General features: G+C 33.1%; 5 protein-coding genes across 5 annotated transcripts in view; 3 read left to right on the top strand and 2 right to left on the bottom strand.

The window, feature by feature from the left end:
- The window catches only part of LOC130662804 (transmembrane protein 223-like), a 93,389-nt gene that overhangs the window by 22,958 nt on the left and 43,961 nt on the right, over positions 1-26,470 (bottom strand). The gene's annotated exons all lie outside the window — the stretch shown is intronic.
- Positions 7,999-12,623, top strand: LOC130662799 (retinoic acid receptor RXR-alpha-B-like). Its single transcript, XM_057461732.1, has 4 exons — positions 7,999-8,851; positions 9,474-9,706; positions 11,028-11,337; positions 11,600-12,623. Exons 1-4 carry the CDS (start codon positions 8,248-8,250, stop codon positions 11,845-11,847), a joined length of 1,395 nt encoding a protein of 464 aa, XP_057317715.1. The 5' UTR covers positions 7,999-8,247; the 3' UTR covers positions 11,848-12,623.
- LOC130662801 (zinc metalloproteinase nas-6-like) lies at positions 17,276-19,688 on the top strand. The gene is made up of 5 exons (XM_057461734.1): positions 17,276-17,604; positions 17,977-18,141; positions 18,348-18,501; positions 19,116-19,291; positions 19,423-19,688. The coding sequence occupies exons 1-5, from the start codon at positions 17,460-17,462 to the stop codon at positions 19,647-19,649; spliced, it is 867 nt and encodes a 288-aa protein (XP_057317717.1). The 5' UTR covers positions 17,276-17,459; the 3' UTR covers positions 19,650-19,688.
- On the top strand, positions 20,376-24,832 carry LOC130662795 (pseudouridylate synthase PUS7L-like). The gene is made up of 2 exons (XM_057461729.1): positions 20,376-21,900; positions 22,920-24,832. Exons 1-2 carry the CDS (start codon positions 20,802-20,804, stop codon positions 23,801-23,803), a joined length of 1,983 nt encoding a protein of 660 aa, XP_057317712.1. The 5' UTR covers positions 20,376-20,801; the 3' UTR covers positions 23,804-24,832.
- On the bottom strand, positions 25,067-26,123 carry LOC130662807 (uncharacterized). The gene is made up of 2 exons (XM_057461739.1): positions 25,912-26,123; positions 25,067-25,433 (listed from the first exon to the last, which is right to left on the bottom strand). The coding sequence occupies exons 1-2, from the start codon at positions 25,976-25,978 to the stop codon at positions 25,126-25,128; spliced, it is 375 nt and encodes a 124-aa protein (XP_057317722.1). The 5' UTR covers positions 25,979-26,123; the 3' UTR covers positions 25,067-25,125.

Below are 26,470 nucleotides of genomic sequence, written 5' to 3'. Positions count from 1 at the left end.
CCAGTTTTCTTTATGTTCGGCATATCTCCAGTGCAAGTGCGACATGATAAAAAAAATACGACCTACCAATCGACTCTTGTAACTAATGTTTTCCTACCTTTTAGCAGTGGTACAATTTCGCCACAAAGGTACAATTTTGCCACCCAGAAATAAGTACTATCATTGATGTTCGCCTCTTCTATGGCATGGATCCATATATCTTTTATCCATGGTATGGATAATAGAGGCAAATTTCCCTGGACTGCTGTTTCATATCTTTTTCAGACCCTTTATTTTCTCAATTTTTAGTTTCCTCGCAAGTATGGTCAACTTATATATGGATCTAAAGAAATTTTATTTGTAAACTCACAAATTTTTTATCTACGCGAGTAACAAAGGGCTTGTTAAAATTAGCATTGGCTAACCTTGCATCATTTAACCCAGCAGATAGATAGAAAGATGTGCATATTTTACATGGCTAGCCTCACAAATACTGAGGGATGTACCCTGTATATTATTTCCAGGAGAGGCCATGGCTTAAATGGAGAGTCTTAGGGTATTTAATGCTCTTTCTTGAGCTTCACATACCCAATTACTTGCCCATATTGAATCGGCACCGAGAGGATCGAACCAGGGTCCCTCGCACAAAGTGCAATGTTATAACCACTTAATTGCTTTGGGTTCCAGAATAATAACACAAAATTATTAGAAACAATGTATTTCTATTAGAATAAGTAGATACTTCTATCTCTCATACACCTGATGCTCAGATGCCCTGAGCGTCAGGCGCATCGACATGTCCTGAGCGTCAGTCACATGCTAATTACTAGTGTTTTTATTCAAACCCTGAGCGTCAGGTGTATAAGAGCATCAGGAGCATCGACATGCTTTGAAAGTCAGGCGCATGTTTTCTATTCAATCGCTACTGATTGAGATGTCCTGAGTGTCAGGCACCCCCCAATGAGCGTTAGCAAATATGTTGAACACATGTATACACACTCTGAGCGTCAGGTACATTTTTTAATGACATGTATCAACACATTACTGGCCTAAATGGCTGACGAAGGAAGCCCAACACACCGACCAATTAAATTAGAGGCTTCTTACAGACTCGTTGATTCTAACACTGGACTAAAATCCTGACATAACATGAGTCAAAAAAAATGCAAAGGAAACCTCAAGGCAGAAGCAACTGTCTGGTTGTGTTGTGCTACGTGCTTCTATAACAGTTGTGATGCAGTTGTCTTCAATTGCATTAGAGACACCCATGGTATTTCGATTTCGATTCCATTCCACCACAGTAATAATTGAATTGGTATCTTCCATCCACCACTCGTTGATGTCATAAAATAAAGAAAAAATAGGTGAAGAAAATCAATATATAAAAAAGGGTGGAAGGGTGGGTAATTGTAAACTGTATGGTACATCTGAAGAACTAGCACAGTGTGGGATGTTCGGGTTTTATATGCGGCCATTAATAATCAAAACCTGGGCAGGGTCCAATTCCTTTACAGGCAAGTGAGACTACTATCCTGGCAACCTTTAAGATCAGGTCTATATGTAGAAACCACCCCCACTGTGCAAGGCTCTTCATGGCATCCTCAATGATAAACTCAATGGTAAACCTATTGTATACTAACTACAATGCTAAAGAACTGTAAATCTGTCACCACAATTAACACGAGCAAAACTTGCAGTTTAACTCCATAAAACTACGGCGTCACAAAGTTATTTTGATATTGACGTTAAAGTCGTGTTATTTTCGTTGTGCCGTAACGCCAGAAAATTTAACATATTAGACATGCATTTTTCGGCAACATCAAAGGAAAATGAACACATCCACTTTGGCTGTCACAAAAACACAGACACACTTGTGTATTATTATGTAGACTAGTCTAAATGCACATAGACAGGATAACAGTAAAAAAGGACCGTTATTTAAATTTTGATGACGTCAGCAAGGACCTGTCAAGAGACAATATTTTTCTTGGAAATTTGTTTACTTGTTGCCTCTATTGTGTAGAGCTTGAATAGCTGATTAAAATAATGTATTGGAACATTTGTCTTGGACAAACAGCTGAGGAGATATAAGGGTTTAAAATTTTTGCTGATGTCAGCAAAAAGGAACAAAAATGGAAAAAAAATATTTTTAGAAATTTGTATACCTGATTATGATTAATTCTTGTATACATATCTGTCCAGCCTGTCATTGTTTTATTTTATTGCCTGACCAACCTGATCTATTTCCTGAATACACGAATTGCGATTCAATCAATGATTGAAAAGCCTAATAAGCCAATCTGTACATACTAGCTAACCACTTTTATGGTGCTGCAGCTTTGTGACACTGTAGCTTTGTGGTTAAAATTCTCACACTTTGTGCGGATGGGCGAGTTAATGTTACCATAGCCCTGAGTTAAACCACGCCATGTGAGGAAAATTGGGGAGATGACCCACTGTGTGGGCTGTTGGATGTTGCAGGGAGTGTCTGGCAAAGAGCGGACGATAATTAGCTCTATATATATATATATATAGCTTGAAATGAGCATTAAATACTGTAAGACTCCCCATTGAAGCCATGGTTCTTCCTAGAAAAATAGACAATGTATATCCCTCGATTTTTGTAAGGCTAACCATGTAGAATGCGCATAGCTTTCTATCTCTCTCTGACCTAGAAAAAAAATTATGTAGACTATCATTAACTTGGCCCGTTCATAGTTTGTAACTATGATTACGGCTGATACCTAGCCATGTGATCCTTGATTTGGAGGTGAACGCTGATGAGACACGGATGAAACAAGTCGCATAATTGCACTTACAAGCAAAACAGGCAATAAATATTGTTGGCATTATTCCTTTCAAAACTATTTTTAATTTTTTATAAAAAGTTATAAAAAAAAATTTTTCAGAAATTATATTCACTCAGCTAACCAAACTTTTTATGGAACTCGGGGAGCAGTTAATGGCTCACCTATTATTCCATTTCTCAAAAGTCAGCGCATCTTTGCTTGTAAGAAAACGATTGTTCGCCCCTTATCGATAGATCTGTATAACTAGCTAACTCAGAAAAAGTCAGCAACAAACTAATGACTATCACTACTTAACTATCTTTACTTAACTATAGCCATAGTTAAGTAAAGATAGTTATAAACATTATTAGCTATACCTAAATTTCTCAGTAAAAACAGTCAGTTTACCATAGTCTTATGACTATGGTAAAAAGGTGGGGTTGAGCAAAATAGGGGGTTGTAGGGTGTGGTTGCTCTATATTCTTCGTAAATTGTTGCTTCTTAGATTACCTACTTTAAGAAAGACAGATCATTTAATTTAGCCTTGAAACAGCAATTGCTTATTTTGTATTGTTTCAGTTTGCAGCCAGTTTCCATTTCTTTCTTTTAAAAGTTAATTCTGTTTATTCATTAATATATCTAATTTCATATTTCTGGTTGTCAAAACCTATTAGAAAAAAGAATTTAAAGTTGACAGTTGTAAAAAGATTCAATAAACACAAACAAAGCTTGTAGCAATTTTTAAAATTGACAACATTAGAAAATTAAGGAGACTTTTCTATACATAAGAGATCTTGCGGAAAGTTCTAAAAATACATACCAGGTATTTTTAGTCAAAACGTATTGGAAAAAATACCAGGTATTTTTAGTCACATTTAGTGGCTATGAAATATGAAATGCAGACAAGAGCACAATTTAATTTGCTAGAACCTTTTTTCTAACTATCCATGTGTCGATTGTAAGTAATTAACGTTGTTTTTTTGCAGGTTCCATATCTTTTTTTAACAACAACAATACAAAGTGCTTTCTGATGTCTTTGGATATAAGTTTAAATTAAAAGGTGTTTGCGTTACATATTCATTACAGGATAAAGATAATAATAGCTTAGCCTCAAAAAATATAATAGGGGAGGGGGTGTTAAAAAATAGGGGGTTCTTATCCCTCTTCCAACTATGCAGTTTAGATTGTTGTCACTAGATCTGTGTTCACACTTATTTCCTTGTCTTTCTCTATTATATATCTCTCTTCACGTTTTTATTGTATTTCAAACAAAGCCTGCCTTGTGGCAAACAATACTTGTCCTGACAATCAAAAACGTTTGGGAAAGTGAGACCAGGGCAATATGTGAAGCACTTATGTGTAAATGCATCAACTGTATAAATGCACAATAGTCTCACTTATCATTTATTTTTAATTTTTCTTAAAAGTAAAATGTTGTATCTTTCTGTCTGTTACTAGCTTTTCTTAGAATTGGATTATTATTTATTTCTGATTTTATGCAAATAGATAGAGAACAATACCCCTTTGAATGTGACGAAGTCAGTTTTTTTAGAAAAATCTTATCGGCTCAAAAATATATGCGCAGAATGAGACAATAAGGTGAGAAACAAACAGTTCTTACAACATTTCAGGATTAAATCATTGGTTTTTGCTGATGTTTTCACAATGACAGGAAACAATAGACACTTGAATGTGACAAGTCAGTTTTGTAATAAATAATCAGATCAAAAATAGAAAATTTTTGCACTAAATTAGCAAAAACATCCTGAAATATGGTTTTTAGGACATTTCTCAGGATTAGATCATCAGTTTATTCTGTTTTTTCCAGCCTAATAATTGCAAATTTATGGCTAAAATGAGTCAAAACGGTTCAAAATACGGATTTTTGAACTTTTTTCTGAGGATTGGATTATTAGTTTTTGTCAATGCTTTAAATCCAGGTAGGTCTATTGACATTGTGCTTGCTTCTTCAATTGTTTTATCACCAATTTTTATAATGACTGACACAACAAAATAGCCATTACCAAAGGAAAAATGACAAGTGGCATTCAATGCTCCCAGACCACAAATGCAAAGAGTTTTTCTTCTCTACAGTCAACTGATTTTTTGCAAACTGGCTTGAACCCTGGTATGTATGGTACATAATATAGAAATATTTTGGTATGTGTATAGCATAAGATGCTAAGTAGTAGTAATTTGTGTGCCTAAATCATTATGGTAAAAAAGCCATATGTCTGTTATAAGTACTGAGGTTCTTTTTTATATCCTTTCGATATCACCTTATCAATATTCATATTGTCAAATCATTACAGCACATCTTTAGCTAGTAAAAATGCTATTTAGCACCAACAATGTCTGTTAGAATGTCTAGAAAAATAAAGATTTCTTTGTTGATCCAAAACCAGTGTAAGGGCAACAAATTTAAGTGATATAGCGACTCTAAGAGAAAATTGAATTAACATTTAAAAACAAACAGAACACTTAGATATGAAAATAAATTCATTATTAATGCCTGTCATATTTTTGGCAGGCTAATTGTTGTGGAATCTAAGTTTGTAATGTTTGTACTTCGAAAAAATGTATCAACAATAAAAGGTGGTAACGAACAATGTTATTTTTTTTAAATATTAAAGGTGGTTTAATTTAATCATTATAATTATTGTTTGCTGTTTTGTAAAATAGAGTAAATTTATATTTTAAAATAATTGTTCTAAGATATCCAGTCATATTAAAAGCCTGTTATGTTTGTATGTGAGATATTTTTGTCCCTGCAATTATAATCTATTGTAATTTCAGTAATGTAATTGAATGTAATTTAAATCCAGAATGTATGGTTTCTAATTAGGAGGTACAAAAATTGAAAAAAATCTGTTTACAATGCATGGTATGATTCTTCGTTGCTATAGCAGTGATATGATTTACCTGTCGTTGTTTAGTAGTACTTTAACATTGACAGCTGATAAAAGGGAATTATGCTATAGTTTTTGGTGTTTTTGGTTTATACTTAGAGTTTATGTTTTTTTTTGTGCTATCGTTATTGCTTTTATTAGCTATATGTCTTACAAGTATAACAATTCGTTTTCCTGGGTGAGTATTATATTGAAAAAACTGTGTGCATATACGACCGTTTGTTGATACTTGCACCTTGTTTTATTTGACAGGATTTTCTGATACTTATCTTTCTTTGTTTTGATGATAAATAAATGTCTTAATTATTTGGGGATAGAAAGTCCTGTTTTCTAAAGCAGTTTTGGGGATACAGGTGATATTGCAATATTGCAATTTTTCATACACAGGTAATGGTAACACAATGCCATTTTTTGCACTGCCAAAAATTTTTGTTGCAGCAAATTAATTTGATTTCATAAAAATTTTTTAATAAAAACGAATAATGCGCTTTTTGACAAAATGTTGTGAGGCGTTGTTGCTATGGTAATGCTGAAGAATACAAAAAATAAAATGGAGAGAACGTTTCGACATTTAGTGAAAAACAAAAATGTAGATTTATGGCTATCTGTAAAAAAAAAATTCTTATTTATATTATCTTACAGACAATTTAATTTAATTGGATTTAATATCCAATAAATAGTTTGAACCATAACATCCCTAATAGATAAATTAATAAATTTTTTATTGTAAAAATTTAAAGTGTCTTTATCTCATCTTAAGTTCTTGAAAAAGTCTGTGAATAGAAATAAAATGTCCAAACATCTTTTCCAACACGCATATTAAAAAATAGCCCTGTGATATTCCCACATTTATGTAAATTTTAAGTATTTTAGCTTGCATTTAGCTGCATAGGTGGTGCAGCCACAGCCTATTTTATTTAACAAAATCGCATGCATATGTATGAATAAATCACAGCAGGGGTCCGGTGCTTAAGGTTGGTGAAATTTTCAATGCATTGTGAGCTATTAAAACATTAAAAATGGCTAACATATACATATTGACATAAACCACTCTCTTCTTATTCTTTGGATTTAAATGATTTATTTTTAGAATATGTTAGAAATACTGCAGGACAAGGAACCATTACATTAGTATAGCATATAATTAGCAAATATATAACATGAGTAATTTGCATAATTATAAATATCCCCCAAAGTTTGCTAATATACATATATACTTATACATGTTTATTATGTGTCGTTTTTATGTAATAGTGCCTTAAATATGTTTATTCTATATATTATTAATACCCATAATCTATATGCATGTGCACAAAGAAAAAGTTATGCTACAAAAACAGGAATTAAGAAATGTTAGAAAAACATCCTTTTTTTACTTTTGAAAACGGTGTTATAAAACGGCTGTTTATTATACACAATAAGTACTTGAAGTTAGTGTTATTCCAAAACAATGTATCATCTAGTAAATTATGTAATTTGTGTTCACTTGCTCAAGGTTTTTTTAAAAATTTTTAGACCTTAATAAAAAAAAAGCGATAACCATTTTTTTTAATAATGTACACATATTTATTTAATGTGTTCAACTTGTGGCCCCATAAACGTAAAATCGATTTGAAAATGTTACAAGGTTTTAGATTTACATGCTGGAAACATTTCTGTTATGCAATATAATGTGTGTTCGATTTACTTTTATCATTGGTAAGCTGTAGATACAGTTTTTGTATGTTACCTTTGTTTTGGCAGAATATGTTAAAGCCAAAGATAAGTTTGGGATTTTTCCCCAATTCTGATTCAATAAAGTAGTTAGACAAACAGCTGAAAAAACTGCTTTCATACTTTCATTTTCTATTTTACATTCTTTTACATTATTTTATAAAAATTCTTATATTAATATTGGAAAAAAGGTCTGATTTAACAATTAATTCTATGGCACAGATGGATAAACTAAGGGAAGTTTTTTTATCAAGATGACAAATCAAAAAATTTCAAAATCAAAAGAATTATTGTTCCAATCAATTTTACATGTGAAGATTTTTCTAAAAGCAGTGCAATATAAAATTTTAAACTCTAAGCCATTTTTCTTTTTTTTATGTTTATGAGATAATAATTTGGCCGAAAACTTAATTTTAAGAATACATTTGGTGTCTGGGAAGCACTGACAATTCCTGTTAACAATAATATTCTAAGGCAATTTTTTGTGTTTTTTCCTCACAACAAAAATTGTGCTGCAAGCATGACATAAAGCATAGGAATATTAAAAAGATTTTTTTTATCCTTTGTTATTCACAATGTGAGTTTTTATGCTCATGTCGAAGACGTTCTCACAGGGTTTTTTCTTATGTCAGTGCAGTGGGAACCAGGCTAAACCCCTTGCACTGCTCTATAAAAAAGCATATGCAATTTCAATAATCCTCCTTTACCCTCTTTTATGACGTTAATATGTGACTGGTCCTTAAATTGATATTATTTTGTAATTGGGTGGATTGTCTGCAGGTAATTTAGTTTTGGCAGTATTTTAATTACTATTCTTTTTTTAGAATAATGCATACATAGCAGTAAATATTAACGAAATGATACATTCTGAACTTTCTCCTCCAGCATCCAATGAAGAGAGTGTCAACTCTCCCAGATCTGATCCGCCCAGTGTAGAAACTACTATAACACTGATGCATCAGCACCAGTCATCATCACTAAGCTCCAGTAATGCATCAACAGACTTTACTTCTAGCCCGAAAGGCAAAGACTATAATTTTATGACTAGTCCATATAATATACAAAAGGGGTTATTACAGAATACTGATTCTTCCAGTCCAAATAGTTCCATTTTTCCTTTAAAAAGCCCTGATAGTACCAGCATTAGCCAAAGTTCACCAGAAAGTAGTACCGTTCAAATTGATGTGAAAAATACGCAAGAAACTAGATCGCTGACAGCAAAAGTTGATATAAAAACTATTAAAAAGAGTTCTTGTGCTGTTTGTGGAGATAAAGCAGAAAAAGAACACTTTCATGCAATTGTTTGTGATAGCTGCCGTGGTTTTTTTAAACGAGCTTTAAAAAATAACAGAAAATATACTTGTGTGTCAACAAGGGACTGTCTATTGACGAAAAAAACAAGAAATCATTGTCAGTCATGTCGTTTAACGAAATGTTACAAGGTTGGAATGAGTAAAGAAGGTAAATGTTTGCTTTGCTTTACGTGGGTTTTGGCACAAAGTAGAAAATCTGAAAAAGTCTACCCCCACCCTCCCCCCAAAAATGATTCCTGTTTGTCAGGGGGAACCAAAAATAGTTGCAGATTACCTCATTTTCTTAGAAGAACATATTTTTCAGCCCAAAGGCATAAACATGCACATTATTTCGTTGTAAAATGTTCTATGTCATTTTCATTAAATTTCTGAGACGAAGAGTTATGTTTGTTCATGTTTTCAATCAGTACCAGCAAAGGAAATGAAACCTAGGGGAACCTAATTGCAAAACATTAAATCACTTCAATAAAGTTTCTATTGTTTAGATAAAACTTTATTTTTCGAACCTTCAGTCAATTCCAACATGTTTTTCTGAGTGTCTTTCTCACAGTGTACTGTATACCACTCCATGACATTTTTGTGTTTACACTTCAGGGAAAATCAATTTACTGTGTAAAACTGTGTAAGGTCAAAACTCAGTAAGGGTCAGAAAATTTCTGCTATAAGTCTTGTTAGGATAGCTTTTCAGTTGTTTTTTGCTTTATTTTGCACGTAAACATTTATTGTGTTGTTTATAGTAGAGTTAAAAGTATGTTATTTGCTTTTTTTAGCTGTCGAATTAGAATTAGCTCGAGATAAAAAAGAAAAATTGTTAAAGAAAAAACAGCTGACTACTGCAGTAGCAGACAGCTCAACAGAAGTCTCCTCGTCTGAAAATCAAATTTTAACTGTTGATTTACAATGTATATCCAATGCGGAGCTTTTTGTTGATCCCAAAATAAGCAATTTTGTTGATGTGAGCATCGATCCAATCCGACAGATATGTCTTGCTGCAGACAAACAGGTTTTTGTTATTTTTATTGTTACTTTTGTTCCTCATTGTTATTTTTTTTTCATATTTAGTATTTTTATTTCCTGTTATTGTTACCATTTGCAAGTACTCTGGGAAAATGTCACAAAAAGCAAAACGTTTTTTTTTTAAATAAATTTGCAATGCGCAGGTATGTGTTTAGCGTGTTATTATAGGAAATTAATGCCTTTCAAAATAGCACTATTTATAATTGATACAGTAAGGCAAGTAGAAATTCATAAGCTCGTTAAGTTACCGCGGCTTGTCATCCCAAAGAGTAATGTGAATCCCATTACTTCTCATTACTCGGTATATAGTTAGCAAGTGGTAAGAAATAAAAAACATGATGAGAAGAAACATTTTTAGCAATGTAAAAATAAAATAGAACAACAATATTTTTATTCTGCTTTATGATGCGCATTTGTCAGTCAGCATAGAGTTATAGCATTAAATATTCGGATTGAGTATTGGTTTTGTCCAAGCATGACCCTCTTCAATGACCTTTGTAGCTCATAGAGATTAAATGCAGATTTAATTATTGACTTCATTAGTGAAATGTTAATTTCCTATAAGGTATGTAATAGACATGATAAACCTACAATCACGGACGTAAATACCGGAAAAAAGGGCGGAATTTCAAATATTGTAACCACAAGCAATCGAGAAAGCCGTTTCTATCTAAGTACCACCTACTTCGAATTTGTCAATATTTGTCAAAGTTACTGACGAAAAAACTCGTGAAATTTTTTATGCTATAGCGGAAAATGCAATCAAATGGAAATGAGCCTTGGGTAGATCTGTGGAGTGAATTGTTCCATAATGCGTTCCATATTTTCGACTTTGTTCGGTTGGCCTACGCCCCTAACAAAGTAAAGAGTACTGGCGAGGTGATGCTGTGTGACCATATGAGGATAAGACGGCAATTTCCACAAATATAATGTCCATGGTTGTAGAAAGATATGGTTGCATATGGATATATCCTTAAATTAACCAGTCCGAAATAATCATTTTGGCTAAAAGATGATAAAAAAATACAAAAACGATAAAAAAAGATAAACAAAAAATACTAAAAACTCCTCAACTTTCTCGTAATGGATTTTTATGTTAAAGTGACCTACCATGATTTTAGAAAATAGATGTTATCATGAATAATAGCGCGGTATGCCATCTTCCCTATCTTAATACATAATTTAAGTTGGAAAATTAAAAAAATCACACGCTGAATTTATGATATGGCTAATCATTGCCCTTTGATGCTTTATGCAACAAAATTCCAACGTTCTCAACGATTTTAATTTATCTTTGATATTCTTAGCTTGCATCATTAGCTGAGTGGGCAAAACGACTCCCCCATTTTACAGAATTGAGCGTTCTTGATCAAGTCAAATTGTTACAGTGGAATTGGCCAGAGTTACTTATTGGTGGCTTCTGCTATCGATCGAGTGCAGTCTCGAATGGTATTCTGTTATCTACAGGTCTACACTTGTCCAGGGAGAATTTACAGAAGGCTGGTGTAGGAACTCTTGTCAATAAATTATTTACTGAAGTCATCAATGCAATGAAAAAGTTACAAATTGATGTGTCCGAATGGGGTTGTCTAAGGGCAATCATGTTGTTTGCTCCCGGTAATTTTATTATTATTATTATTATTTTGGACTGTAGAGCTCCAGTCCTTAACTCCAGCAATTTTTTTATTTTTTTATTTTCTTTGACCATTTTTTCTTTTCTAGGCGTTCTGTACCGTATTTTCTTAACGTATGTGTTGGGAAGGCTTTTCTTCCCGCACTTTTTGTCTTATGTGAAGCCTTTTTTTCTCCTATGTTTTTAGATATTTTTTAGTTTGGTCTTTAGAATTTTTATCAATATTTTTTTCTGTTATTATACTAGACACGAAAGAGCTTGTGGAAGTTGATCAAGTGGAAACAATTCGCGAACGATATATAGCAACGCTTTGCCAGTATGTTAAAAAGACTTATCCAGATGATCCCAATAGACTTGCCCACCTCCTACTCAGGCTACCGCCGTTAAAGGCGATTGCTTTACAAGTGTTGGAACATTTGTTTTTCTTTAAATTGATCGGTGACGTTCCGATAGATACATTTCTACTAGAAATGCTTGACGTAGACAACACCTAGTCTTGTGTGTTGTTTCTCTTCTTCATATTCTTGTTTGCTCTCTCATCGGAATACATCTAATGCCTTTTATTGAAGTTTATCGTTTTTACACGATCATAAATTTAGCTCATAGTGATTGCACTCTAAAAGATAAATTGATAAATTTTTTTCGTAAAATGTCAAGCTTGAGTAAAATACATAAATTAAAAGAATTTCTCTTTTTTTCCCGATTTTTAAGTTAACAATCCTCACCGTGCGGTGAAAACTATGTGTTTTGTTTTGTTTTTTGACGTTTTTGTTGTTTTTGTGAATATTTGTCAATGACGAAAATAATGTTTGCATAACATTACTTAGCTACTATTCTCCAGAGGAATTTTTTTTAAAGAAACTTATATATTTATATGATACAAACATTAAAGCACTGGTTTTAAAATTCGTTTAAGTAGGAGTTCAAACAGTCGTTTATCAAGTTCAACTTACCAGGTTTTTAATTTTAAAGGGACTTTTCCAGGTGTTATGCTAGCGTCATTTTTATCATTTTTATCATTATTTTGAAAATTTTATTTACTCTCTTTTTATTTGTGTTTTTTATTTTATTTTACGTTTTTCTTTATGTTTTCTTCAATTTTTAACGAATTTTTTATGTATATAGAAATATTAGGGGGTGATTAGCACTAGAAACGATGCTAAAAAATTCTGGAATTACCTGGAATTTTGTGCTTACTTGAGAGTAACTTATAAAGGCAATTTTCCTAATAGTTTATCTGAAAATAACATGAAAGATTTTTCTCTGCTTACGTTGAAATTAGATTGTTTAAACAGCAATGCACTTGATGGTTGATGGGAAATGTTTTTTTCTTATTCTATTGTCCATTGATCATTTGTATGATATGTAAGGAATGCATGGAATGCATGTGTCACGTGAATTCTTTTCCATAATAATTTTGATACCTTGAAATTTTTGAGAAGTACATAGAAATACTTGAAAAATTAAATTATTCCCAGGCCACTCTAAAGAATTTTAGCATCCTTGCTATGCACAAATATTCAAATACGTTTTAGGCATTTTTTATCACGAAATTAATGTTGATATTATTACCTCGAATAGCTGAAAAGTCATTCGAACATTCGGTGACGCGACAAATAACAATTTTCTTTTTTGTATTTTTGCTGTTTGAGAAATTGAACCTTTTTTGCGGTTTAAATTGTCGCGATAGTTGTTTTAAGTAAAGTTTTTGAGAATAAAAAAAAATCGTAAAAAAGAGCGTAAGGTTCACTTTTTTTTTTCGAAAAAAAACTAAAAAGTGACACGTAGTTTGACCGAACAACTGCAAAATTTTTACCACTAATCGATCGAGTTAAAACATGGCTAGGAAGTTTTTGTCATTTATCACCGATTCAATTTGTATGATAAAAAAACTGCCAAAATGATCACACAAATTTCGAAATAGTTTAATATTTAAAGCACGATTTACACTTAGTTTATTGTTACTTCGGAATTTAGAGAAAAAATACCTTAAATTCAGTTAAAAAGTAAAATAAGTCGAGAAAACTTCAAGTAAATTTGATCACTTTTTATTGACTTGTATCATAGTTCATTCTAAATTCTGACTGAAGCATTTTTAACCACCGTTAAAGAAAATAATTTCAACACAATTTCACAACGTGTATATATTATCTTATGTTTTATTAAATGTATATATATATATTTAAATGATTTTTAAGTTTTCAGTGATTCAATATAATTATTTCTTTTGTTAACTAATTTTTGCATTTTAAGAAGATGTCAAAGACATATGTTCTCGTTTCGTACATGTGATCAAATGGGGTATCATGCCTACCCTTTATGCCGTCCACACAAAAGGCATATAGCAACGAAAAAATACTCATCTTGGATATTCTATCCACCTGACAGGGTGGCATCACCTCCTAAAATCTCCTTAAGAACTTAAAAAAATAAAGAATTCTCATAAATAACTTCCGAAACTTGTATATGATAGCTTCCACTTTTTCGTTTTATGTGACAAAAAAATCGATCATATCTTTATCTTTCAATAGGAATGATGAATTATATTTACATATTTACTGTAATTTGAGACGAATAGCCTCTTTTGTATTCACAGAAGGAAGGACTTGCTTGCATGGCCTTCTTAGCTGCATAATAACTAGAAATTCGTAATTGGGAGCACATTAAAATGTCAGCATGAATTGTCTGCCGTAACAAAACCAAAGATAATTCTCTTCATACGTGTTGTATCACTCTACAAGAAAATGGAGCCTAATCACGCGACATCTAATCTCCTCACGCTACAATCAATTAACGTGATTGGTTCCTCACACGACATCTCATACTTGTTGTTACCAGAGCTTAGTCATGAAATAGTAAACATCAAATTCCTTATAACTTCAAATTCCTTGTTGATGTTAAAAGCCCTGGATACAAGGTTTTTAACCCTATTTGGTCGGAATCCGCCCCCGCCCCTTCCAACGGTTTTTTTAATAACTCCTTAATGCTACCTTACATGGGTACGATACTTACTGAGTTTCAATATTTATCTGTTAGACACCTGCATCCCAAATTTTTAGGTCCCATACCGTTCAGAAGCTTTGATATTGGCTATTACTCGAAACAACCCCTAAAAATCTCTATGAAACGCTTGTAATAGGGAAAATTTAATAACTCTTGTTAGGATTATCGTTAGAACTTGAAACTTACAACACAACTTTGTTTAATAAAGAAGAATCATTTTGCATGTTTTGGACACGTGATTAATCCGATTTCCCGATTTTTTTCGGAATTTTACCCGAAAATCGTGAAAAAGCGGGTTTCCAGACAATTTTTGGCAGTTTTTTATGCGATCTGTGTAAAAACCGTAAAATATGTTAAATAAATTTTATTTAACTTTCAGAAACTTCAAACAGAATGAAAAAACCTGAACCGAATAGGGTTAAGAGAGCCAAATTTTGCAGTACTATACTATGTTATTTTATCTTCTCGAGCACAAGAAAGAAGAAAAAAAGTGTTTGTTAAAAACAGGTTTGTTAATGACAAACAAAGATTACATAAGTACTATGTTTTTAAAATAGTTTGTAAGCGGAACCTCCGGCCGGACTCGACGTAATGGGTTGTTTTGATAGACATCTATTTTGAACAATCAAAAGAAATATAAAATTCTGCTTGATACATTTATATCGTCTTGGGATGCTTCAAAAGACTTTATATGTATTTTTGTTCCTTTTAAATTCCAATCGAGTCCCTTGGACATGTTAGGCTTTTTGCATTAGAATGAAACCGTCTAAAGATGACCTCCCTGATAACAAGATTGCCCCCACCCTGTGATAACTGCTACGTCTACCTTTACTCTTTTTTGTTTTTTTCTAGGAACACAGAAAACAAAAATGTTGGATTTATTATATTTTACAATTATAATATTTATTTATTTGCCATGCATCTTGCACGCTAATATGCGAACGTTGACCTAAACTTTTTCCCTTTTGCTTCGAACGTATTGTTCTTTGAACCAATGGAATCTTTGAGAACGCATTCCACTCGTAGTGCATGATGGAGCCGTAATCATAAGGACTTCCAAGGCTGTCAATTTTGCTGTGAGAATACTTCTTGAATGCAAAATGCTTACCTGAACAAAATTCGAGTAAGTAAAAGAATGAAAGGAGGGGAAAATTAGTTTGTCCACTCTTTTTTTTTTCTTCTTTTGGTATTAGTATGGCACGCTTTATGAAAAATCAGATCCTGCGAAAGGAGCTTCACATAAAATCTTAGACCACAAGAACTTCATTTAAAAAGTTTTACTCTGCGTTCTCGCAAACCAGTGTTGTTTAATATACTTCTTTACCGCGTGTTCCGGATAAATTAAAATCTCTGTGCAAACGCTGCTTTAAAAGTCATGACACCATGAATAAAATATTCGTAAAAATTCTAAAAAATGCTGGTACTTATTAAACATAACACTCAGCAGAGAATTCTTACTTTTTGGAATGTTATCCCAAAGAATTTCAACAAATTGGTCTCTATCTGGTCTCGATTGTTCATGATGTAGACCCAAAGCATGACCGATTTCATGGATGACAGTACCAGTTGTGAAACAACCGAATCCGAGTGAAATTCTCTGCTTTCCGACCCCTAACCTTCCAACGTGGGAGTAACACCTGAACATAAACATGATTTGTAAAATAATTTCTTCATTTTTTCGTGTTAACCTAGAAAGATAGAAAAATCTATCTACCCTTCTAGTGTTAACACAGAAGGAGGAGAGCATTAGAAATATAACTGACAGTGGAGAAAACTTAAATACACCGTAGATTTCTTAAGATGCAGGGATGAGTGGAAAGAACTCGGTACATCAAATGACATATGCCCCATAAACGCCTACCGTGCAAAACCCCCGTCAAAAAATTGAATATAATCTTTCTCGTTTGTTCTTTCCACAAACTTTATACATGTTTTCGTTTCCCAAGCTTGCATAGCACTGCGTATCGCTTTTTCAGTAGGTCCTGTGATGCCAACTTTATTCAAGACTTTGTTCTCTAAAATACAATATGGTTGCCATTAAAAAAATCATTTGCCTGAAGACGAAGTTAGAAATATACTTCTATAAAGATCCACTGTTGTAATCAATTCTGATGGAAATATGCCTGTATATACAACCTCATCCCCTGAGCTTTCTTCACGTCTTCCCCTTAGCAAATCACAGGCATATACGAGACCTGGGGATGAGGTTGGTATGGATACTCTCCCTTGCTCTATTCTCAGCTGTGTATAAAATACAGAGGTAAAACTGCTAAGCAACTTACTAACAGAAGCATCAAGTTCGAAGGGAACAACTCCATTTTTCCATTTATACCGCAGTGCTTTCTGCAACCCGTATGTGTTTGCCTCCACTTTATCAACATCACCTCCTCTCGATGTCCACTTTACTCATAATCATATCACCTTGAAGTAGATATCCATTTTCGACAGCTATAATTAAATGAAAATATAACATTATAGTGTCAAATATTTCGGTGCTATAGTTTTACCCCGCTGCGTCGCTTCGGTCATGTTAAATAAAATTTTAAATTTTTACGGTAAAACTTTGGACAAGCGTCTGACGCTTCTCCTTCCTTTATCATGTTTTGAAAAGTTAATGACAGGAACCCATAAGATAATGCATTATTTATATTCAAAACTCCCAAACATGCTCAGATATGGCCAAACTCACCTTCCAGGTTTGGAAAAGATTTGGCAGGCTTTCCCTTGCATTGCCATATAAGTAACAACGTTAAAATCCATTTAAATGTTAACTTTTTAGATTCCATCGCAGTGATAGTTGCAAGAAAATAAATTTAGGTAAAAAAAAAACAACAGCAAGCTGCAAACTCAACTGCTTGACACGTAAACAAGACGATAAGAAATTAACCACGTTTTTTGCCGTGCCTCTCCCGTTGTTCCTCTTACCTACTTCCCTTATCCTTAAATTAATTATATCCTTAAGGTAGTTGACACCCGGAAATATAACAGTATGAATGGAAAAGCCAGATAGGTCATGAAATAACCTTTAAGAACAAGCAACTACTTCCACGGCATTAAATCGTGTTATTTTTACAGCTGCTTGTACGTAGGAAGAGCTTCACAAATGTTTGCACAAGTGAAAACAAGAAGATATAATAGCTGTTATGTTCCGTTTGCCACAGTAGGCAGCAACATGTATTTTATAATCTTATCCACTGTCCTTTTTATCGCAGTCAATGGAAGAGCAGTTGACAAGATCAAACTTGAAGGTGAGATGATTGTTTTGCCTGTTGAATATAAACTTTCTCTTCTTTAGAAGTGCATTAATATTATTTTTAAATCCATTCTTTATCAGAAACAGCTCTTTCCTGGTCACGGCCAAAGCCTGCTGTATTTTCAACATATACTACTAATAAGCCTTATTTCCGAACAAAAGTCGATATAATTAATTAAATCATCGTTGAAGGTTTAAATTTTAAGAGTTTATTAATTTTTAGGTAAAAGTTTTAAATAATCTTTCTCTCTCATATGGAGAAAAAGCTGCAGTACATCAGTTAATAAAACTAAATCTGAACTCTTCTTTTCCGTTTGCGAAAAGACTTCTTCCCGAGTGCATAAATCGTCACCTATTTATATTTTAGAGGCTGACAATGGTTATTTGTTTGAAGGTGACATGGTAATGACCAAAGATAGAATCGATACTGCATTGAATGGTGGCGTTTCATCAAATTCATATGCACTTAAGAAGGATACAAGATACAGATGGAATAATGGAATCGTTCCGTTTGTACTGCATACTTCAGTTAGTACGTAAGACGTGCAGTACCATGCTTTCTCCAATAATCTAGTCTTTTATGCATTTTCCAAAAGTTAAAATAATGCACAAGAATGTTTTTAACAAAGAAACATTTTCTCAAGAAAGGCATATAATAACAAATTTATAGTTGCCTCTTTCAGTAAGATATAAATGTAGATTTTTCTTAATAAAATTAATTATTTTCTCACGTTATAGGAAATAAGGTGTTAAATGGAGTCGGTGTGAAAGGTCCAACAGAAAGAGCCATACGAAAAGCAATGGAAGCCTGGGAGAAAAAAACCTGCATAAAATTTGTTGAAAGAACCGATCAAAGAGATTTTATTGAGTTCTTTGATGCTGGCTTTGGAAAGTATATAGTATATTTTCTCTATGATTTACTCACAAATGTTCTCTTGTCACTTTCGTCCCCAGGCTTTTTTGCCTTCCTTGGGGACGAGGGTGGTGCTCTTGTAGTAAGGACAAAATTTATTTTTTCGTTCTTGTGATAGTTCATCCTACGTGCCTTCCGCTAACTTTCAACCGTTCTGGTCTGTTTTTTGCATTACAGCACACGTAGTAACATCGTAGCATGATCTGCAGCGTAAATCAAACATTGGCTCTGGAAACACCTTTAGGCCTAATGTAGCAGTGAGGTAGCTGGGAAACAATATGTCCGGATACGTGCTTGAATATTTTAGAATATTTACAAGTTATAGTGTGTTTGCTTTCACTGCAGAGGGACTAAGGATTTGTTAGCATTTATAAACATCAGAAACATCTTTACAACTGTAAAGCGATTCTTTTTTCTGCTTGGTTATCATGACAATAGGGATGATGTTTCAGGTGGTTGTCTAGCCGAAGTTGTCATGCTGAAACACCATTTCATAGCTTGAATGGAATCATAAATATAATTCTTTACTGCATATAAATCAGAAAAGTTTAAGGTGAGAAAGTAACATAACCTAGCAACAATTTATATTGCAGGTGTTATTCACACGTCGGAAAAACTGGTGGTCATCAGAGAATTTCTCTTGGTTTTGGTTGCTTCACTACTGGTGTGGCAATACACGAAATAGGTCATGCGCTGGGATTGTGGCATGAACAATCGAGACCAGATCGAGACGACTATGTTGAAATATTGTGGAACAACATTAAGGAAGGTAGGGAACACATGTCACCATTCTGATAATAGGAACTCATGGCGATTTTTTACACCAGAATTCTATCATTATTATTGATAGGTACAACCTGATCTGTGACCATACCAGTAAATTTTTATTTTTATTTTTAGCAAACAAGCATAACTTCAGAAAATACTCTCATAATATTGTTGACAGTCGTGGAAGCCCTTATGATTACGATTCCATCATGCACTACGAATGGAATGCGTTCTCGAAGATTCCATTGGTTCAAAGAACAATACGTTCGAAGCAAAAAGGAAAAAGTTTTGGCCAACGTTCGCATATTAGCGTACAAGATGCGTGGCAAATAAATAAATATTATGATTGTAAAATATAGTTTAACATACTATATAACAAATATATTAGACATTCTCAATTTATTCGCTCACTAATCTTGAATCCTCGCCCGAAAGATCTGAATTTTTGAATGTGCTGTCAAAGAAATTCTCGTCCCCAGAGCTCTTTGAGATAAAAACCTTCGAGTTTAACTCAAAGAGCTCGGGGTCGAGAATGCTATCAAAGACTATTCATTCTTTGTACCACATTTTTTAATTTGCGATTAATACTATGTCGGTATGGGTAAAGAAATTCAGTGTAGTTTGAACCAAGGAAAAAATTAAAAACATTGAAACACACGAAATTTTTTTGGCGCGTAACGCGTAGCCTACCACAAACTAGTAATTCATATTTTCTTTATCGAAGTTTTTTTGAATATAATATTTTTCTAAATCTCTGTCCCCAGGATCTATTGCTTAATGTAAGAAGGTTTATAGCAAGCCTCCTTGCCTTGAACCGTTGTCAAACCCCATGGCGCATCCACTACCAAGTTTATTGTGAAGGAAAATGCCCCTGTTGGAGGGATGAGCAAAGAAAAGGAGCCCTGGAGACGATTTTGCCATCGCACCATAAATTGAAATTCAGTATTTTTCAAAAAGAGATATATTACGTGGAATTTTAAAGAAGAGAAGGAACTTTATTAATGCGTGCAATCAAAATATCAGTTTTGGGACGAGGGTTGAGGGAGCCAGGGGAAAATTGGCGCAACAGACACGGCCCGTTGCAAAGATTCAGATCGTGTTCCGTTAGCATGAGTACATATTTAAATGGTGGATTTGTAAGAAAAGAAGGCGACATCCGTATGATTTGAAGTTAAAGCGCTGTAGATTCATTTTAGTTCTTTTAATTTATATAGTTATTATTTTGTTTAAAGAAGATTATTTAAAAAAAGCTACTTCTACACTTTCACTCAAAACTATTGTTTAGCTGTATAGCTAGCTAATGCCTGAAGCCCTTTGAAACAAGCATTTTTTTAATGAAATGGAAGGGAACCCTCGCTGCTAATGTTGGCAGAAAAGAAAACAATGTTTAACTGATTATTCAAGTAGAAACAAATATTCTTTTGTAGAAACATATGCACATTTGATATCAAATACAGTGAGTCCCTGCAAGAACCTGTGGACAAAAGAAATACTGATTTTACTGTGTCAAAATGAACAATTTTGGTGTTGGATGCTTTCTTTCTAAGAACCTTTTAATTTATGGTAAGTTAAAGACAAAAAGTTCAGATTTTGAAGTTCATGAGATTAATCTAGAAGGGAATATTGCTGGAGTTCAAGACAGCGATCATAAACAAATAAAGATAACAGAAACAACTGAAAACAAAAATTGTGCCAATAATGCAACATGTGTGAAAAGCAACAGTGATGTGTCAGAAAGAAAACAATGCTCTGAGCCATCAGTTGAATGCTGGGGCAACATTTTAAAGGATGGTATGAAAAGCTTATCAGATGTAATTGGAGATGACAACTTAAAACTGCTGACGCAAATGGGTAAACACAGTATGGATAAAACTTTGGATTTAGGAATTTTTAATGATAAAGTCAAAAGAACAATTATACATCAATGCATTCGTTACAATTTTCCGTTTTTGATCACGCACACTGTAAAGAGTGAGAACGAGACAAAACTAACATGTTGTGTTGATGCAGTATATCAAAGAATGATTGAAGTTGGCTTCACAGAAACAATGGCAAGTGATTTGATAAAATTTGTAAACTGCCGTTCGCTTTGGTGCTTGGAAAATTTGGACAAAGCCGGTTTAAATATTGATGTTCATACGTTCACTAGAGAGAAAAGAAAAGCCTTGCATCACTTTATAAACAAACATTATGGCAAACTAATTGAGAGTAAAACTATATTATTCAATCACAGAACAGTAATTTCTATTCGTTTTAAAGAACGAAAAAATTCTCAATGTACTAATGAAAGAAAAAGGAAATGCAATGAAGATATTGTTATAGTTACGTTATTTAAAAACAACATTGAGCTCTTGACTGTGCTGCAAAAACTCGCTACACAACTTGGTGTGCAGCTATCAAATATAAAGTATGCAGGTATCAAAGACAAGAAAGCTGTAACGTATCAGTTTGTTTCAATAGCTGGTGTTACTAAGCAAGTTATTCAGGATGTCATCAAAGAACAGTTTGATAATTGGTACATTTGCCATCCCAAGGTTACGTCTTCTCACCTGCAACTGGGTGATCTTCAAGGAAATCGTTTTAAGATTGTTATTAGAAATCTTATTACAGGTATGTAGTGAAATGGTATTTTATTTCGCTAGTGTAGAATATTTCGCTAGTGTGGAATATTTTAAATTCGCGATTGAAGATTATTTCGATTTTGCAAACATTTAACTTACAAATCATGGCAAAATTGCCGTATAAAGGATATAAATTTTCACAATTTTTTTTTATCTCATTTATTAGTTAAATATAATGAACCATTTAACTTTGTTGTTGTGAAAAACAGATTTTTGCCGACTATATGATTTCACAAATTAAAAAACCAGTGAGAATTGATGAATTGATTGAAATTTCCTTTTTTTTAATAGCCGCGAATTTCGTTTGAGTAAGGGAGGATACTTTCAGGGTGTGGTCAATGTAGGAGGCTTACTTGTACCTTTTTTGACTGTCAACATTTTTACATAAAATAAGGAAATTCTGAAATTTGCACTGCTCGCCTACCTTTTTTACAAGATACAATTCTGTAAAATTTCGTGGTATTACAAGGTTTACATTGTTTAATACTTACTAATAAATCCTTTAGAAACACGTAATTTCTTGGTGTTTTTTTCTGCTCTGCCTTTGAAAATAATCATAAGTGTAAGCATTGTGCCGTAAGCCGTAGTAGTGACAAAACAATAGTTGAAGTATTTTTTTCACCTCTAATTTAATGCAGTTTTCCTCTAATTATTAGTGCGATTTTAAAATGCTAAAACAAAGGTAGTTTATTCCCCCTAATTGTTAGTGCGACATGGCTAAAATAATTATTTTTTTTGCCGCACTAAATTAGAGTATTTACGGTAGCTTAATTTAAAAAAAGTAAAATAATTGCTTATTTCTGTATATTCTATTTCTCCAACTGTTGTCGACTTAATTTTGCAAATTTGTTGAAAGTTATTACCGTATACACGAAATTTATTCCACACCAAATTTTTTCCCTTTGATATAATGTTTGTGCCATGATGTATTAAAAAATATCGGTTGTAAGGTAATCCTGCGTGCTTATCAATCTTTTTTACCGGAATGATTTTACCGTCTTATTATAGAAACCACTTCACAAAGTAGTAACGGGGAATATCAAACACAACGACAGGCGCTGTATTCAATAATTAACCAATCTGTGATGAACGTCATTTCGGAAGGATTTATTAATTATTTCGGTGAACAAAGATTCGGCTATGATCAGACTGCTGCACGTATTGGATTAGCTTTGTTGAGAGAGAATTACATGCAAGCTGTAGATTTGCTTCTCAGTCCTAAGCCTTCAAGTGAAAGTGAAGAAGATAACGTAGTCGAAGCGAGTAAGCGCTGTTTTGTCGACACTCACAATGCTAAGGAGACTTTAAGAACAATGCCCACGTATAAAACGCGGGAACGGCTCGTTTTGCAAGCTTTAAATAGATACTCCTATTCTGACGAGGGTTGCTTGAAAGCGTTTTTGAATATTCCCTACGCCATGAGATTGTTTTTTGTGCACAGTTATTGTAGTTTGATATGGAATAAAGTTATAACTGAGCGCATCCTTAAGCATGGTTTTAAAATATTACCTGGAGATTTTGTAAACAAAGATGGAAATAATGTTAAGATAAATGCAGATGATATTTACTTAAAAAGGTATACGATATCCGACGTCGTTTTGCCATTGCCGGGATCCTCGATTGCATTTCCTGAAAACGCAACTAATGATATTTATCATAATCTTTTAAGCATTGACAGGATTGATAAAACTTCTTTTAAGCTAAAGAAGTTAGGTTTTAACGTTCAAGGCAGTTACCGGAATATAATTGTGAAACCGAGCAACTTAACTTGGGAGCTGCCACATTCTTCTTCTATGGAAGATAAATCGGAAGTTGGTTTGTTGTTGGAATTTGATTTGCCTTCTTCCAGTTACGCAACTATGATGATTAGAGAATTAATGCATAATGGGTAGCCGCTAAATGCATGATGTTTTCTTATTTTGTTTTTGTTTTTTTGTTTTTTTTAATCGCAGCTCTTTGCATTATAAGGTAATTTTCACTTAAAAGCGTTTAAGCAAGAAGGATATTTCGCTTATTAATTTCAAGTCGTTCCAAAAAATGCAAGAAATTGCGTTAATTTCAAACGATAGAAAAGCCAACGAAATTTTAATTTTATAGTGGTTTCATTGGTCAATATTCTTTGAGAAATTATGACCCTTGTTAGCTGACTTTCTCTCGACACTAAGCTCTCACAAGCAGAAGATTATATTTGCATAAATTAATGCGATATCTTCTGGGATGCTAATTTTACATATTGTATTTTTGTATTTACATGATACGAAAATGTATATTTTTCAAGAGATTGTCGTTTAGTTATCAAAACTGAAGCAAATTTCTACATTTACGAAAAAAAATTCTTTCCGATTACCATTTATTTTATAATTTCATTTTGACATATCGAGCTGTTTTGCATAAGTACTTGATGTATTTTACATTTAAATTAGACGTATATTTTGTGGCGTTTATTAGAGCGTGTTTTGTACCAAAACTGTGCAGAATTCTTTTTAAACCCATTTTTTAGTTAACTACAGGGCAGTCAATTAAATTTGGTGTTACGTCAGGTCTGTTTTTATGGTGACCTTCCCCCTCTGGCTAGCCCCCCAAAAGCCCGGCCATGAATTGGGCTAGCACCAAATTTAACTTAATTTTTTTTTCTTAATTTAATGTCTTTTTAACATAAAGTAACAAAGATTTATTCTTCTGTATATGAGAAATTTAAAACCGAGTAAAATCAAGCTATAGACCCAGGATGTCTAACCAGACTTTGATGACCTTAAAATTAGATTAGGTGACCTTAAAAATCTTGAATATCCATCATTCTCTGGGATCTTGTATACTTTGCGATCTTTTGTTCGAAACATATTCTCGCGCTGAAGTAGCCATCGAGTTTATTTCAAATAGCGTATGGCAATTCAGATAAAGCAAATACTCTAAGGACAAAAAGAATTGGGGTGGATTTTATTTGGCGATTGACTAAAATTAGAATTTTCGTACGATGCAGCTTGTTTTGACGATTTTTTAAAGAAATTGAGAAATTTTGGTTTAATTTGGCGAATGCTCCAATATTTTATTTTTAGCGAAGATATAATTTGTGCATTTTGAAAAAATTCACCAATCTTGTCAAATATTTTATCTACACCAAAATTTAAGTTTCTCACTACGTTTTTGCGTGTAATAACACGCGAAAATTACTATGAATAAGCTAACGTTCACACACAAATTCGAATGTTCAGCTTCACAAGTAATACAACATCAACTCTGTTCCGTTTTTTATTCCGAATCGACGTAACCGAATCGGTTTCCCATCTTTCGTTGTTGTGTATAATCTTCTTTTCTTCTCGTATAGAAGAAGGTTGTTAGCTTGTGTTTCACATGGATAGTTTTCTTTGTATCGAGACATTTCATATGAGCGGTGAAATATAAAGCAAAGTTGACCAAGGATGTTATGAATAGTCTCTGATTGTGGCAACTGTATGGTCGCGGTCACACGCGGTACCCAGTATTCTTTACTGGTCGACGTGACGTTAACGATGACATTGTGGCCTGAAATAAAACACTGATATTCTATAACCATTGTGAAATTTTGAGTGGTCTGCATAGATATTATGCTAAACCAATTAGCTTTTGGAAGACCAAGAAGGTTTGATAGCACACAACTTAAAAAATGTCTGAAAAACATTGTTTGGGCAGAAGGGCCTCAGGCGTTATATTTCGTGGCGATCTAACGTTGTCATGCATCGATTATATGCAGTGTAATTAATTGCGTTATATTTCCTCTAAAGTTATTTTTTTTTTGAATAACCCTCTTTGACAAGAGAACGATCATGTGGCGCTATTATGGTTGCTGCTTAGGGAACTTTATACATTTTAAAGTTTATTTATAGTCAGAAAATGACTTTCCCAGTTTTCTTCATCTGTTTTTTGTCTCTAGCGCAAACAGAACTTTTAAGTTCCACATGAGCAAAGAAGTAGAGAGTCTTGCTTAACCATGTATTGCATTTAAATGTTTAAACTCACCTACCTTTTGCTTTCCAACAGATTATTAAGCTGACAAAAATATAAACACTTGCAATATTTAGTTCTTTCATTTGCAAATAGTAACCATCTTTCCCTATAACACTGACGTTAAAATGCACAGCTCACATTCTGTATGCAGAAGGCTTTCATTTTCTTGTCTATGTGTGTGGCAATTTGTACCATCATCCATATTATACAGTCGATTGTTTTGGTGCTTAGTAAAGTCACAATCATCATTATTTCTTAGCTAGCTATCCATACATCTTGTGACTCAAACTTACCAAGTTTCTGTCTTTTCGTTGAGATCGATAAAAAGTATTCAGCGACAGGAATTATTAAACAAAGAAATCCCTTACTAAAATCAATCTTCCTAAAAGTATTGTACCTAAAAGGGATTTTCATAGTTTTTAAACTATGGAAAAAGCAATACGTTTTCTTTTGTATTTTATATATTTTAAATTTTTACAATATTTGTTTATTTTCATTTCTTTCTCTAACTTCTTTTAAAGACTACTAATAACAAAAAGCAAACATTTCGCTACATGTGCGATATTTTCACGCGA

The sequence above is a fragment of the Hydractinia symbiolongicarpus genome, chromosome 10 (assembly GCF_029227915.1).
Source record: "Hydractinia symbiolongicarpus strain clone_291-10 chromosome 10, HSymV2.1, whole genome shotgun sequence".
Lineage (NCBI taxonomy): Eukaryota > Metazoa > Cnidaria > Hydrozoa > Anthoathecata > Hydractiniidae > Hydractinia > Hydractinia symbiolongicarpus.
The sequence above is the reverse complement of the archived record's forward strand: the minus strand, read 5'-3'. Positions and strand labels throughout refer to the sequence as shown.

Bases quoted from the DNA above. Each gene is read 5' to 3' on its own strand.
- LOC130662799 (XM_057461732.1), top strand. From the start codon at position 8,248: ATGATACATTCTGAACTTTCTCCTCCAGCATCCAATGAAGAGAGTGTC. The intron at 8,852-9,473 runs GTAAATGTTTGC...TGCTTTTTTTAG, and splicing joins GGTTGGAATGAGTAAAGAAG to CTGTCGAATTAGAATTAGCT. The intron at 9,707-11,027 runs GTTTTTGTTATT...TGATATTCTTAG, and splicing joins GTCTTGCTGCAGACAAACAG to CTTGCATCATTAGCTGAGTG.
- LOC130662801 (XM_057461734.1), top strand. From the start codon at position 17,460: ATGTTTGCACAAGTGAAAACAAGAAGATATAATAGCTGTTATGTTCCG. The intron at 18,502-19,115 runs GTATATAGTATA...TTTATATTGCAG, and splicing joins TTTGATGCTGGCTTTGGAAA to GTGTTATTCACACGTCGGAA. The intron at 19,292-19,422 runs GTAGGGAACACA...TTTTATTTTTAG, and splicing joins GTGGAACAACATTAAGGAAG to CAAACAAGCATAACTTCAGA.
- LOC130662795 (XM_057461729.1), top strand. From the start codon at position 20,802: ATGAACAATTTTGGTGTTGGATGCTTTCTTTCTAAGAACCTTTTAATT. The intron at 21,901-22,919 runs GTATGTAGTGAA...GTCTTATTATAG, and splicing joins TATTAGAAATCTTATTACAG to AAACCACTTCACAAAGTAGT.
- LOC130662807 (XM_057461739.1), bottom strand. From the start codon at position 25,978: ATGAAAGAACTAAATATTGCAAGTGTTTATATTTTTGTCAGCTTAATA. The intron at 25,434-25,911 runs GTAGGTGAGTTT...GTTTTATTTCAG, and splicing joins AATCTGTTGGAAAGCAAAAG to GCCACAATGTCATCGTTAAC.